Raw genomic sequence first — 16,861 nt, 5'->3', positions numbered from 1 at the left:
GCAGTAGACTTCTACAGGAAGTTAGTCTATTAAAGAGAACGTAAAAAGGACAACGAACACATGAAACTGAGCTAATACTATTATTCAACTGGGAAATGTAATTTTAAAACACTATAGCATCACTCATCCAGTTAAATGAATCAAATAAAAAAGACTGTCAATATCTGTTGTTTATGAGGTTGTGGCATAACTAGAACTCTGTTACTGCTGGTGGAAATGCCAAATGATGTTATTACTTTGGAAAACAGTTGCACAGTTTCTTATAATATTAAAGGTAGACCTCGCATGATTTAACAATTACATTCTAGGTATTTACCAAGAATCGAGAAAGCATATGTCTACAAAAAGATCTTAGAAGAATGTTTGTACCAGTTTCATGTCTAATAACTAAGAGCTGACAAAGCCATGAATGCCCATCAATAATACAATGGATAAATCACTTGTGGTATATTTGTAACATATTGAAATGCTAATAGGCAACAAAACCAATGTGTTGTTGATATGTACAAAACATACGAAACTCAAAAACTTTAAGTTAGTGAAAGAATAGACAAAAAATGCATATTGTATGGTCTATTTTTGTAGATGACAAGGATAGGCAAAACTATAATGGCAAAAATTGAGCAATGGTCACCCGTAATAGATGGGATTTGACTGAAAGTAGGCATAAGAGACATTCTGGTTGGCTAGAAATATTCTTTATCTTTAATAAGTTAGGGATTATGTAGATTCTATGATCTATAAATTTATTATGACCTGTGCATTTCATTGTATATACATTTTACTCCCCACCCCCAAAAGTGTGATGGTTGGAGAGTCAGAAAATCTGGATTTGAATTTCAGGTTCTCCACTCACTAGCTTTAGACAAGTTATACAATTTTACAAAATTGCAGTTTCATCATATGTATTAATAATAATAACTTCAGAGTTAATGATGAGAATCAATAAGATAATACATGTAGAATATTTACGAGACAGCTAAGTGCCCAATAAAGATATTATTATAAAAATGGAACATGATTTTTTAAAGTTATTAATATAAATAATACTTACCATGAAGCCAAATGTCATTAATAATCAACAGTGTTATCATTTAAATGATTCTTTACAATGTACAAATTGAGTATTTGAAGATAACATAATGTCTCATTAAAAGGATATATTGAAATTATAATTTAAAAGGAAAACAACCTATAATTAAAAATCTACCCATCTGACAAAGGTCTAATATCCAGAATTTAAAAGGAACTTAAACATATTTACAAGAGAAAAAACAACCCCATCAAAAAATGGGCAAAGGCTATGAAGAGACACTTCTCAAAAGGAGATATTTATGTGGCCAACAAGCATATGAAAAAAAGCTCAGCATCACTAATCATCAGAGAAATGCAAATCAAAACCGCAATGAAATACCATCTCATGCCAGTCAGAATGGTGATTATTAAAAAGTCAGGAAACAATAGATGCTGGTGAGGCTGTGAAGAAATAGAAATGCTTTTACACTGTTGGTGGGAATGTAAATTAGTTCAACCACTGTGGAAAAGAGTATGGCAATTCTTCAAGGATCTAGAACCAGAAATACCATTTGAACCAGCAATCCCATTACTGGGTATATACCCAAAGGGATGCAAATCATTCTATTATAATGACATATGCACATGTATGTTTACTGCAGCACTATTTCCAATAGCAAAGACTTGGAAACAACCCAAATAGCCATCAATGATAGACTGGATAAAGAAAATGTGATACATATGGCCCATGGAATACTATACAGCCATAAAAAGGAATGAGATCATGTTCTTTGCGGGGACATGGATGAAGCTGGAACCCATCATCCTCAGCAAACCAACACAGGAACAGAAAACCAAACACCATATGTTCTCACTCATAAGTGGAAGTTGAACAATGAGAACACATGGAGACAGAGCAGGGAAAAACACACACCAGGGCCTGTTAGGGGGTGGGAGGTAAGGGGAGGGAACTTAGAGGACAGGTCAATAGGTGCAGCAAACCACCAAGGCACATGTAATATGTATGTAACAAACCTGCACATTCTGCCCATGTATCCCATTTTTTTTAGAGGAAATTTTTAAAAGGAAAAAGAAAAATGTCTTTTTATCTTAAATACAAACCTATTACCCAAAGTTTTGGAATTAGGAAAACAAATTATTTATACTCCCCAAATCAATCAAAACCACTTCTACCACTTTTTAATACTACAAATAATCTTAACATCTAACATAACCAATTAGTTTGAGTCATTGAACATGTATAAACTGGTATCTGTCATTTTCATTTATTTAGTAGTTTTTATTTTAGCTCATTGAGGTTTATTTTCTTGTCTTTTTTTCTTTGCTTTTGTAAAACTTTTTATAATATGTACAAATTTTGCATTTTTTAGTTAACTAGGTTAAATAATATAATTTTTGTCTAAAGCCCTTCTTAAATCATGAACTATAAAAAAATTCCATTAAATGATCTAAGCTTATTAACAAATCATATTTTTATTTTATGTTGATTACAGTAGATAATAAAGTATTAGAATTTGTACTATAATTAAAGCATAGCATTTTCAATATATTGCTACTATGCTAGTCTTTTGTTAACTGGAGGTCTTACTATGTGACATAATTATGACACATTAAATCTTCTTAATGCCTTAACCAAAATTCTTTATAATTTGATTAAGTAAATAAATATTTAATCCTTACAATGTGCAAGACATCATGAATTCAATGGAGATGTGAATGGAGAAGAAATAAGCTGATGGACGTAAGATATATTTGTGGCAGTTTCTAATCAGTAGAACTGAGATAGTTGTTTACAAGCCCAAATTCAGAAGATATACATATTTTGATTATTGGCACTGTGTTTTACTAAAATACAAACTGTTTACTATCGCTTAAAATTGGGAGCTCTCACATAAAGTTTCAGGTTTCTGACCTCATCTTGCATATGTAAAATCTGACAGTTTCACATTGGAATTGCTCACTTCCACCAGATAACAATTAACTGGAACCGAGTAGCAGGTGTTCCATTTAGAGGGCATACCTCAAGTTTTCCAAAGACACCACCTGGCCAGCCTCATTCACGTTACCTGTTTAGAGTTTAACAAACCCTCCTCAGGAAAAGGAAATAAGTAGCAAACCAAGGAGAGAAACTGCATTTGGCACTCTGCTTTTGTTTAATAGGCACTAAATATTTGAGGAAGGGAGGAAAACAAGTAGGAAATAAATGTCTGACAGAAAGAACTCTTGCTTCCAACTTTGCCACTTCAACAGCTGTTCAGTAATGCCCAACACGAAGTCTGCTTTCTTTTTCATTGTTGTGCATGGGTAGGCATTGAGTTATTATCTTAGCATACTACCTTACTTATTTACTGCACCTCTACTTCCAAGTGTTGTCCTTTTGAAGTACCTCTTGTGAATGTCTTGGAGTCAATACTTACGTGAATGTTGTTTCCTTGATTCAAAAAAAGTTCAACATATTAAAATGCAAACCTTTGTTTCATTTTTACACAGGCTGAAGAGATCACTTTAACAATTGGCCAAGCATTTGACCTGGCATACAGGAAATTTCTAGAATCAGGAGGAAAAGATGTTGAAACAAGAAAACAGATCGCAGGGTTACAAAAAAGAGTGAGTAAACTAAGCTTGTTGTTTTACATTTGTGTGATATATAAGTACAGGGAAACTTGCATATCATCAAACAAATTTAGAAGGCCTGCCATTAAATTTTCCCCACACTGACTGATTGGAACTGCTTTCACTGTGTTCCTATAATTTTTCATTCCTGATCCCCTGCACAGTTTTTTTTTTTTTTTAACTATTTTATATTGAATTCCCACAAGAACTTAGTGTTCTCATGTGACTTTGCTTCACTTCCTGATGCTTCTCATGGGGATCAGAGCAGCAGAAGCAGCAGATGCTGGGTAAGTGGTTTTCCATGGAGATCAGATTCCTTTGTGATTAAATTATGCCCTTTCTCCACTCTTCAAAATCATCATAAGCAAATTTCACTGTCTTGCGGTTATACTACAAGATTATGAGTATAGATTGCACAGTCCAACAAGAAAACACAAAGTTGAGGCATTAGGAACATAAAATTTGCACACACATAAAAATATATTATAAATTTAAGTCTTTTCAATGAACTAGAGTCCTCCAACATTTCCAAGGCTTATTAAAATTTTATGTAATGCAAAATCCTAATCATAACTGTAGCCAGTATTTTCTAAGGAAAAAAAAAACAGAAAATTATTCAATAATCATTTTCTTTTTAGATCCAAGATTTAGAAACAGAGAATATGGAACTTAAAAATAAAGTACAAGATTTGGAAAACCAACTAAGAATAACTCAAGTATCAACACCTCCAGTGAGTATACTGATTATGTGTATGTTTTCCTTACAAACAAGATTCTGTGGTGATAAAACATCTCCAGATCACTAGTTCTGCAATATTTCATATAATACTTTGGGATCAGTTATTTTAAAGTAAACATGGATAAAGATGAAAGCTCCTAAGCATTTTAATTTAAAATTTAAAATTACCTACTTATTTCAAACCAGAGTTGTTTTCTATTTTGCTGTTTTCCTCTGGGCTTTCCAATGTAATTCAGCTCTCAACTTAGTCTTAACAATCATTAAATAATGTAATTTTTCTCTTTGTGGCATAGTCTTCTTTCATTTCTATTAATTACTATTTGCTGGATTAGGTTTAATGACCTATGCCAGTCTCCCCTTGAAGTGCTGAACTTCATTATAGGAATTCAACTGTGAGCAAGACCGAACCTGGTTTCTTATATTACATAGTAAGGGTTCCCACTGGGAGTGAGGCAATTGTATTTCAAACATTAAAATGAGTGGTATTCTCTGCAGGCAAAACTCAAGTCTTTTTAGTTAAGATATTTATGTCTGACTTGTCACAGTTTTGAATTCCTTTTCCCAATACCATGTATGATATCATTATTATGTGATTTTGGCAAAGAGAATTTATTGGAGGGAGGTGGAATTTAAAACAATATTTTTTTCTAGGCAAAATATATTCAGGAGAATTTTTTTTTTTCAGTTTGAATCATCTGTACTACTGATATTCTCTATTAAAGTATGTTTATTAGTCTTCATTTAAAAATATTTAATGTCTAGGCCAGACACAGTGGCTTATATCTGTAATCCCAACATTTTGGAAGGCCAAGGCAGGCAGATCGTTTGAGCCCAGGGATTCAATACCAGTCTGGAAACATGGTGAAATCTTGTCTCTACAAAAAGTTACCCAGGAATGTTGGCACACACCATGATAGCACCACTGCACCCCTACCTGGGTGACAGAGAAAGACCCCATCTCAAAAAATTAATATCTAACTTATAACATAATACTATGAACTGAAACAAGAAATTTGTTGCAAATTTTTATGGAAGCTCATTGTGCTTCAATACCTAGGGTGTTCATTTTTAAAATATCTAATACTGTGACTGGAAACCATCATTCTCAGCAAATTGACACAAGAACAGAAAATCAAACACCGCACATTCTCACTCATAGGCGAATGTTGAACAATGAGAACACATGGACACAAGGAGGGGAGCATCACACACTGAGGTCTGTGGGGGGAATCTAGGGGAGGGGCAGCACTGGGTGGGGAGTTGGGGAGGGATAACATGGGGAGAAATGCCAGATATAGGTGATGGGGAGGAAGGCAGAAAACCACATTTCCATGTATGTACCTATGCAACAATCCTGCATGTTCTTTACATGTACCCCAAAACCTAAAATGCAATTATATACATATATATGATATCTAATACTAGAATAGTTCACCAGCTCATCACTATGAAAAAGAATGTTTCTATAGAAGTTTCATTTAGGCTTTCAAACTTGACACATTCTGGAAATGGGTCAACAAAATGACCTTTCCTATAAACTAGCATTTTTCCACCTCCCTTATGAAAGAGTGAATATTTCCATTGCTTGACAGATGGTTTGTGCCATTAGGGCTGCTATGGTCTTGAAGAGAGAGGTTGGGACTGAGGTACTGACGTATCTATGCTGGAGCATTCTCTTCAGGTTCTGGTTTTATTATGATATCTTCTTACTTTTTCTTGTCACTGTTTGCTGCTCACCAGGATTATGATTTTTTCTTGACTCTCTCACTCCAAGGGACAGAACATCAGCTCAAACTTGTTAATTCAGCCTTCTATCCCAAGATGGAACACACACGCTTTTGGGTCGTGTTGAAATTCGTAATATAAGCCATGTTGTGAAATATGCTAGGAAAATAAGAATAAATATGCGTCATTTATATGAAGGGAAGCAACTTTTTCAAGGAGTTTTGATAATGTAGTTGTTTCTGGAATTCATCACGTATGAAGAGAAGCTTTGCATCAGTTTTTTTTTGTTGGCAAGGGAGTAAAATAAGTTGTATCAACTTTTTGGATGCAAACCCGAAGCTCATCATTGTGTTCCTCTTTATCTGTGGAAGAATATTTGGGAGGAGCAAAGAAGTTTCAAACATATTAATAAAACTGCATTCTACCTTCGTTTATCTTCCCAAAGCAGACATTGCTCTGAGAAGAAGGTAGATCAGGGTCAGGATTATGAATGTGCATTGGTGATCTCATAGGGTTACTTAGGAAGCTTCAGAAATGACAAAGGGCAGGAAGAATGACAAGATGACCCTTGCTTCAATTTCTTTGACAATTTGGCTAACACAGCCATTTCAAGTGAAAAGCATGCAAGTTGGTATATAAATGAAACATAGCCTGTCTATAAGCATAATTTATTTATTTAGCAATTCTCATTAGTAGAGCTAGTTATATACAGACAGTAAAAATATAGAAATAGCTGTGTTTTAAACTGAATTAGCACTCCTGAGGTTATGTTATGTAATAATTATTTTACACATTGTGTTCATCTCAGCCAGGATTAATCTGAATAAAATGCTTCAAAAGCTGCAACTAAGAGGTTAAATTTAAAAAGAAATCATTTTCTTTGAATCACTTTCTTACACTTAGTTCATATATATAGAAAACATATTGTATCCTTGATCATTATGAAAATGACAAATTATAACTTTGCAATCTACTTATATTCTTTTGTCATGCAGTGTTGTTGTCGATACCTTTTCTTTAACTTTAGAAAGTATTTGTCATCTGACTTTTTAGCTCCTAAAATCTTACCATATATTTTTTTAATTGTTAATATGCTGGAAGATGTACATCTTCATTAAGATAGAATCTGGAGGTCATTGTACTAAGTGAAATACGCTGTGCACAGAAAGACAAATATCACGTGATGTCACTCATATGTGGAATCTAAAAAAGTGAAACTCATAGAGGCAGAGTAGAATGGTGGTTACCAGGGGCGGGGGCAGTGTTGTGGAGAAAGGGTCTAGAAGATGATCAAAGGATGCAAAATTTTAATTAGACAGGAGAAATAAGTTCAAGAGACTTCTTGTACAACATGGTGATTACAGTTAATAACAAGGTATTATACACTTGAAAATTGCCAAGAGTAGTTTCAGTTGTTCTCACAACAAATAAATATGTGAAGATAGAATTTATTTGATTTTTAAAAGAAACTGAACTTGGGCATTTTAAAATTGCTAAAATTTGGGCCGGGTGCAGTGGCTGACACCTATAATCCCAGCACTTTGGGAGGCCAAGGCAGGTGGATCACTAGCTCAAGAGATTGAGACCATCCTGGTCAACATGGTGAAACCCCATCTCTACTAAAAAAATACAAAAATTAGCTGGGCATGGTGGTGCAGCCTGTAGTCCCAGCTACTCGGGAGGCTGAGATAGGAGAATTGCTTGAACCCAGGAGGTAGAGGTTGTGGTGAGCTGGGATCGTGCCATTGCACTCCAGCCTGGGTAATAAGAGAGAAACTCCGTCTCAAAAAAATAAAAAATAAAATTAAATGCTAAAATTTAAAATGTAAACTGATATCTAACCAATTCAAATGGTTTAAAAAATATTGTTAGAGCATTTGCTAATGTGCTTCTTATTAAAAAAGTTTTGCCTTTCATTTCCAATTTTAGTTATGTAGCTATGAAATAAACTAGTAGAACACTAAGTACAGCTTATTTTTTATATCTATTCAAATGAGCTCCCAAATTCCTGATATTAAAATAAATTAACATAAAATTAGTTACCTATAATTATTTTTGAAGATTTCTTAATTGTTCATACTACTGAATTTGAAAAACAGACTTTCAAATTGTAAATAATAAATTGTGAATTTAAAATATAACTTATTTAATAGCTTAACCACGTATCTACAATAAAGCAAATTTCTGTTAAGTTAGAAATATTTTACATCTGTTCTTTCTTATGAAATTTGAACATTAGTTTTACAGGACACACAGCAGGAACACAAAGTACCTTACAGAGTGCCCCCATGGCTAGCAAAGTAAACACTTAATGAGTTTATAACCCTGGAAATAAGACTCTATGGGTTTTATGTGTTTGTTTTGAGCTCAGAGGACTGAGGATTAGAATGTTCCAAAATTACTAAAGTTCTCATCAGTTTGTTTAAAGGATTAGAGGCGGTGATCTATACATTCATTAAAGAAGCACTGAAGTGAATTATGAATCCCATTATGCACATTGAATTACAACATAGGTATTCATAATGGGATTCATAACATGGGTGTGGTGTATACAATTAATTTGGTATCTGATAAGTTTTTAGTGGTGAGAGGAGCCCCAACCTCAGAAAACTCTTCACAACTGACCAGCCCAAGACAGGTCTTGATCCTATTGGAAGCCAAATTTTTCAAGTTACAGGAAAGTGACACTTTTGTCAAAAAACTCAAATTTAGGTGCAGTTATCTATAAATGATTTAATGCTATAATTTGGTTCATAAAAATAAACTTATAAGCACAATAATGTTCTGAAATGTCAGGATATGCTGGTCTAACACAATATAGTTCACACTAAGCAACTTTTAGTCAAATAAAAGACATCGTTAATCTTAGCTTTAATATAGTCTCTTTGGGGAAAGGAAAAGGAAAAAGTAGGAATGGAATTTTGGGAGTTGTGGAATTAGAAGTAACGTGAAAATGAAAATAATGTAAATCACTCATATAGATGTTATTTTCTTATCAGTTTTTGATGAAGTAGAAGGTGAAGTCAGATATGGCAAGCAACAGAAACGTTTTTTATAAAATTTGTCTAGGCTGGGCACAGTGACTCACACTTGCAGTCAAAGCACTTTGGGAGGCAGAGGTGGGCTGATGATAGCTTAAGTCCAGGAGTTGGAAACCAGCCTGGGCAACGTAGCAAAACCCCATTTCTACTAAAAATAGAAACGGGGCATGGTGGTGCATGCCTACAGTCTCAGCTACTTGGGAGGTGGAGGTGGGAGAATTGCTTGAGCCTGGGAAGGTGGAGAGTGCAGTAAGCCTGGGAGGTCAAGGTTGCAATGAGCCATGATCATGCCATTATATTCCAGTCTGGATGACAGAGTAAGACCTTGTCTCAAAAACAAGCAAACAACAACAACCACAACAAAAACTTGATTAGATACCTAGAAAATGACAAGCCATCTTCCCCAACAAGAGGTCCAAAGTTAAAGTTGAATTTTGTAATACAAGACAATTATTCAAAAGTACCAAATCTTCTAAAAAATATAGTCTTATTGATGTTGATATCTTTATTCTATTTTAAATCATAAACTTGAAAGTAATTATACGTTTTAATGCAGTAGAATGATCTACATGGACCTTTAAAGAGTCTCTACTTAGGTGAGAACATAGATGTGTTTTTCTACTTTCCTCTGGGACACCCTAAAGGAAGGTTGGTATTTCTTAGAAAGTTTGTCAGTTATGGCTGGGTGAGGTGGCTTACGCCTGTAATCCTAGCACTTTGGGAGGCCGAGGTGGGTGGATCACGAGGTCAAGAGATCAAGACCATCTTGGCCAACATGGTGAAACTTCGTCTCTACTAAAAATACAAAAATTAGCTGGGCATGGTGGCTCACGCCTATAGTCCCAGCTACTCAGGAGACTGAGGCAGGAGAAACACTTGAGCCCAGGAGGTGGAGGTTGCACTGAGCCAAGATCACACCACTGAACTCCAGCCTGGTGAAAGAGCAAGACTCCATCTCAAAATAAAAAGCCAAACAAAAGAAAGTCTGTCAGTCATTTATATGTTATATATATCAACAGGAATTGGTCATACTGATGGATTTTGAAGTTGCAAACTAAGTAATTTTAAGTTGAGACCTTGAATAAAAATATTCAAGACTTCTAGAAAGTTCCCTCAGGGTTTTATGGTGTACGTTTTAGTTTTGGTTTTGCTCTTTCTCATCCCACTACTTCATCACTGGGATTTTGAAATTGTTCTTAGAAGTAGACCATATGTTACAATGCATATTATTTTGATTTTCATTTTATCTCACTTGTCTATTGTATACATTTGATATAGTTGTGATCTGCTATGGAATCTTAGAAAATGTGTAATGAAAATGTAATATTTCTATATGTCTAGGCTCTTGGGTTTTTACAGTCTATGTATTTCAGATGTTAAAGGCTTTATATCCCATGAGGAAAGAAAGAGAGGTTGGTAATAAATACATGAATATTTCAATAAATAAATGTAAAAATTTAGATCTTATATATACTATGAATAAAACAAAATACAGCAGAATAGAAGAGAATGATTGAGAGTTTTGTTTAGAGAGAGTGATCAGGGAAGCAAGCCCCTTCTAAGGAGGTAGTATTTAAATTGCAGCCTGAATGATAAAATGTTAGCAAATGCAACAGGCTGAAAACAATAACAAGAACTTCGCAACTGCAGTGTAGTGACTGAAAGCCGTAACAATTGGAGAGGACATTGAAGAGAGATTCAGAGTCTAGATTTAATAGGACTTCATAGGCAATGGTAATAGATAGTGTTTTTTTTTTAGTGCAATATGTCACTTGAAGGTTTTAAATGGGATTTGTGGATCATTTGGCTGCTATATGCAGTATGGACTGTAAAGAGAACAAAGTGGTGTCCCAGAAATAGACATTTCAGTAGTCTAAGAGAAGGGTAAATTGGACTATAATTCTACCTGTGGAGATTATGGGCAGAGCTTGATTTTTGACACATTTTGAAAGTAGAGCTTGCAAAATTCACTAATGGATTGGTTGGGGGCAGTACATGCACACACGCAAAAAAGGACCAGGAATGTCCCTTCCAGTTTAATCCTGTACATGTGGGTAGTGATGCCATTTTCTGTAATAGAAGTGACTGGGGAAGAGTGAATGATAAAGAATCAATGTTTCACTTTTGCCTATGCTATTTAGACAGCCAATTGGAGATGCTTATTAGTTGGTTGAATATGCAAATCTGAAATTCAAAGAGAAGATCTGGTCTCATGATATAATGCTTGAGTGAAAAAAAAAAAGTTTGTCCTTTTTTATTGTCATTGTTTATTGTTCAGTTAATATGCCATATATTAATTTGGTCACTGTGAGTTTATGTGATTGAGTTCTAGCTAAATAAAATAATATGAGACTACTTTTTTGTTCAGTATTAAAATAAGACATTCCTAACAGTAAAAAGTATATCTTTAATATTTGCTTCAAACCTTTTCACTTAAAACCAATTGTTCATATGCATGATAAATGGAGACCACTCCTATTTCTCACTTTCTCATATAAAACTTGATGTGAATATGTGACACTTCACATATATAAAATATTTTTTACTCATTTGTAAACTGAATATTTACATATCTTCTAAATACCACATGATTGGATCAGTCATGGGTTCCTTTTCTAGCAAATGAAATAGACTTCAATTGTACCTATATTACATACCTCTGTATAATACTGACATTGTGGAAACCTTTTCACTGGTTTTATAAATTGGATCCTTATTTTATACAGTCACTTAGATACACTGAGAAATTTCCGTTACTTGACTGTGCTGTTTGCTTTTTGCTATGTTCCAGTGGTTTGGCAATAGATTAGAGGTTGGGTTTTCCACCATTTGGTGCTAATTATCTAGGAACAATCTGATTTCCATTTATTACATTCATATGGCAATGTTGCCTGCATTTATATTAGGAAAAGAGTTTATTCTGCCCTGGTAGCCTCATAGCCTCTTGAATGCCTGCAGAAGATTGTTTCATTGTAAGATGTGGGCATCACAAGCTAAATCAAAATGTTCCTCCTGATTCTTGTATCTGGGTACTTTCATTTTACTCTTCTGACTTTAGAAGGTTTTAACCAAACCAGACTGTTGCCAGGAAGTTAAGTGAATAAAATTGTAGTCCTAGGGAATACTGGGCTTTCTATTGCTGAGTAGAACAGATGTCTTCCTTTCAATTAAACCCAGTGTTAGATAAAATTATTTCTTTACATAATCAACTATGTGGCCACTGATTAGACTTGATAGGACAATTATAAAAATGTGTATTTCACTGTGGATAAACAATGTACCTATTTATTTCCCTCTAGTGTTTACTACTATTGAAGACAGAATGGGCAAGTGCAGATTGTGAAAGATCTTAATTACACAACAAGCTGAATGTGAATCTTTAAACAAAGGCATAAACTTTAAACATGAATTGGTTCAAGAACATTTGATGCCCACAAAAAATGATTACCATTCCACAATTTCACTTTCATAATTGTTAGTTGCACAAGATAATTCTGAAAGCATAAACGCTGTCTAATGGGAAGAAAAATATGTTCCTATTCCAGTTCTGATCATAAGTACCTGGTCAAGTCATTTAGCCTCTCCTTATTTCAGTTTTCCGCCTTTTGGTACAATTATATCCATTTAACTGTCAAGATTCTTGTGAAAAGTATAAGATAGTAGGTCTTACAACTAAGGGACCAATGTAAACCAACTGTAGATGTAGAAATCTGAAAAAACAAACAAACAAACAAGCAAAAAAAACAACAGACCTTGTGCTATAATTTCTAAATTAGAGAAGTTATTACTTTTAAACCTTATTTAAAAAGTGATATTGAAGCTATGTTATAACAATGCACTTTAAAAATATGAATCAGCATGATAATCTAGAAAGATCTGCTAGAACATTTTATACTATTTATTCTCTTTCTCCATCTTTAATGTTATTTATAGTTTTCCAGGTTTTTTAACTAGAAAAAATTAATATATAAATGTAAGGGAATTTATTTCTTAACTTAATCTAAATAGAATTTTGAGCTCTGCCATTTTAATAATTGTGATAAATTATACTTTAATCTTGACATTTTTGTTTTATGTTTAAAGACTCTTTGGAGATTTGTATTGTCAATGCAATCAAAAGCACAACATAAAAATTCAGTATAATCATAATGTTTCTATAGATATTACTACAGAATTTCTTGATCTTAAAAACAGTGTTTCTGTTGTTATTGTTTAAATGTGTTTAATATTTACCAATAGAATTCAAACACTTTTATGATATTTCTTCTTATTGTCACATTTATATAAAACTCAAGGTTGAAATATTTACCCTTGCCTAAATACACAAAGACACTACTTACTAAGAAAAAGAGCTACAATGGGGGAGGAAGAGCATTAGGAAAAATACCTATTGCCTGTGGGGCTTAAAATCTAGATGACTGGTTGATAGATGCAGCAAACCACCATGGCACATGTATACCTGGGTAACAGACCTGCATGTTCTGCACATGTATCCCAGAACTTAAAGAAGAAGAAGAAGAAAAAGAGCTACAAAAGCATAGGAACAACAGTTCTCAAACATGGATACTCATTCTTAACATATCTGAATAACCTAACAACTTCTGCATAATTAACATGTAATTTTTGAGCACAGAATTCACTTTAGTATAATAATTCAGATTCTGTGCATGTTCCTAAAGAAAAAAGACACTTGGTACTATGACCATAAAGGAGTGGTTGAACAGTGGTGCCATGTACTTCTGTAAGTCAGGCCAAAAAATTTGGTTCCTAGCATCTGTCAGAATACTCACCGAAAGCCCAGAATAAAATTTCTTAAACTGTTTTTCTTCTAAACAATGTATTTAATTACTTAATCACATAAACATCTTCAACCAGTGAAAAACAACAGCCTAAAAAAAGACTAGTTCCAGAACATTGAAATTTCAGTGCAAAATTGTCACTGTTGCCATTTAGGTGCTACATCTGCATGTTCAGATCCTTATTGAATAGGCCTAACCATTTGGTACAGAATCAAGCACTAAATTTACCCATATATTTAAATGTGCTGGACTTACATTTCATTTTTATAGGGAATTAGATATAATATCTGATTCCTTGACTTGAATTGCTTCTAGGTTAGGAATCAAAAACTCAAACTTCAATATGGCCCAGATTATGACACTGAAGTGTGAAATGGGCATATGGTAGGAGTGATAAATTTGAAATCACAGGCTAACTTTAAAGACACAGCAGATATTCAATGCCAGTCAATTATTTTCATGCAAATGTGTGGGCCCATTTTCTAGATTTTCTAACTTGTGGAGAAAAGTTCTGGATTTTAATGTGTAATGTATTTTATATGTATTTATTTTTAATTTTAAAATTTTTATTGATACATATTAGTTGTATATGTTTGTGGATAAAGATGGTATTTTGATACCTGCATACAAAGTATAATGATCATGAGGACAATTGCAATATCCATCACCTCAAACATTTATCTTTTCTTTGTGTTGGGAACAACTAATTCTGTATTTTAAAGACCCATGTGATCTAAACAAAAAATGCTAAATTACTGATGACCCAAAGAAGACCTGTGAGGGATAGTTTTGGAGTCTTAAACTCTAGCTACCAAAACTGTTGACATTATTAAATATCCCTGATTTACCATTTTGAAATTGAAAAAAATACCGTCTTAATTGTAGTATATAAATACTTGATTATTTTTGTATCATATACATTCTGTAAATTTACCTCCCCAGAGGAAGGCATACTATGAGAATACATACTGCAGACACCATGATAAAAATAACAGAGCACTTTCAAGTATGGTTATTTTGACCTTCAGTTTGTTTTCAGGTACCTAGTAAAGAATTTTGGCCAATATATGTTGTAAAATATATAGGGTATTACCATTTATATTTTAATTCAGATAATATCAAGGACAACTGCCACTTACTATATTATCTCTACTTAGTACAGACAGCCTTATCAATTAACAGTTTAAGTAAAAAGATGCTCTAGTATAAATTAGACAATAAATATTCATAGACACTAATATGTTATGTAGAGTATTTGAGAACAAAAACCAAAAATTTTCCTACAAGGAGCTTACAAGTTTAATCTATAATTAAAAATGTGACCACCAGGACAGAATTATACAGTAAGTTATATTGAACAAAAATAGATTTTAAAAATAGCATACATACACATCTCTACATAGCTGGAGGTTTATTACAATGGAGAACAATAAAGAAATCAAAAATTACATATCTATATATGCATATTAATAGAGTGATTAGTTATATAATTCAGACTATCAGAAATTTTGCTTCCACACTGAACCCTTCCCTCAACTTAATCTCTCACTTTACATGGCTTTATTTTTCCTTCTGCTTCCAGAAATATGTGAAGAGGGGCCTCCTAGCTTTAAGACATACCTCAGACTTGTTGGTCCTTCCAATTCTAATTTTACTTACTACCTTTTACAATAAAGTTTATCAAAAATCAGATTTTTCTTGGCTGCCTGAATTTTTAAAGTGCCATTCATCTTTAGTGGTGAAAGATCTCTGAAATGTGATTTGCAGCTAAGGAATGTGGCTCCCGGCCAGAATCAAAGTACAATCTTTCTGGCCTGAGCATAGGCCGTTACAAAGGCTTTGCCTGGCAAACCTCATCACATTGTATTTGGTGGGAGAAAGGTGCGCTGGTCACACTGTATTTGGTGCAGTTTGGAGGAACTGAATGCAGTACTCAGGCCCTCTGGCCAGCCATGCTCTTGTGCGTATCTGCATTGAAGCCCAGGCAACTTCATTCAGGGGCCTCCTTTTACGGGGGCCTTAGGTGCCTTTTCTGGGACCACCTTATTTGAGGGACTTGGAGACCACTTTTCTCAACTATGACTGAGTATTCAGTACTTTTCTACTGCTAGCCATTTCCTTTTCCCTCCCACTGACTCTTGTCAGAAAAAAACCCTTAGGAACCTTTTGTTCAGAAGTTCCTGAGTAATGAGACAGTGCTTCACTTCTGCAGTGATACTTCTGACCCTTGCTCAGTGCCATTCTGTGAGGAAAATGGAGCATTGATGGAACAGCACCTTCTCTGTGGTCTCTTGATTATACAATAGCAGTAAATGAATAAAGGCTTAATTATTACTTCCATTTTGGCTTGCTGTTTAATTGGCCACTGTGACATCTGGCAGCTCAGCTCTCTCCAGCCCAGCTCTTAACAATAGCTTTCCATGCTGTAATGGAAATAGCCCCTAAAAGTCATGCAACTACTGATGTTCAAACCCAGTACATTGCTTGCTTATTATTATCACTCTGATTCATGTGAGATGCTTGACAATCACGTCTTCTCATCCCCCAAAAGTCTACAATTGGATCTTCTCATGACTAAAGAAAGGACATGATGACTAGAGTCAGACTGTTTTGAATTTTGAATTTGCTTTTTATTTCATATAAGAATGTCACCGGCCGGGTGCGGTGGCTCACGCCTGTAATCTCAGCACCTTGGGAGGCTGAGGCGGGTGGATCACAAGGTCAGGTGTTTGAGACCAGCCTGATCAACATGGTGAAACCTTGTATCTACTAAAAATACAAAAATTAGCCAGGTGTGGTGGCATGTGCCTGTAATCACAGCTGCTTGGGAGGCTGAGGCAGGAGAATCACTTGAACCTGGGAGGCAAGGGTTGCAGTGAGCCGAGATTGCGCCGCTGCACTCCAGCCTA

The 16,861-nt window shown here is 34.4% G+C and overlaps 1 protein-coding gene across 22 annotated transcripts in view; it reads left to right on the top strand.

Annotated features, from left to right (window-relative positions):
* The window catches only part of GULP1 (GULP PTB domain containing engulfment adaptor 1), a 288,807-nt gene that overhangs the window by 255,611 nt on the left and 16,335 nt on the right, over window positions 1-16,861 (top strand). For 15 of the 22 annotated variants that reach the window (XM_017545022.2, XM_037744478.1, XM_037744466.1 and 12 more), the window contains 3 exons: window positions 3,526-3,642; window positions 3,912-3,935; window positions 4,287-4,379. In XM_017545022.2, the coding sequence (XP_017400511.1) occupies window positions 3,526-3,642; window positions 3,912-3,935; window positions 4,287-4,379 (234 nt within the window). The remainder of the gene's footprint in view (window positions 1-3,525; window positions 3,643-3,911; window positions 3,936-4,286; window positions 4,380-16,861) is intronic. The other 7 variants (XM_017545041.1, XM_017545039.2, XM_037744480.1 and 4 more) reach the window with 1 other exon arrangement.

The sequence above is a fragment of the Cebus imitator genome, unplaced genomic scaffold (genome assembly GCF_001604975.1).
Source record: "Cebus imitator isolate Cc_AM_T3 unplaced genomic scaffold, Cebus_imitator-1.0 Scaffold176, whole genome shotgun sequence".
In the NCBI taxonomy this organism is placed as follows: Eukaryota; Metazoa; Chordata; class Mammalia; order Primates; family Cebidae; genus Cebus; species Cebus imitator.
Note: the sequence above shows the minus strand (reverse complement) of the source record. Positions and strands in the feature narration are given on the sequence as shown.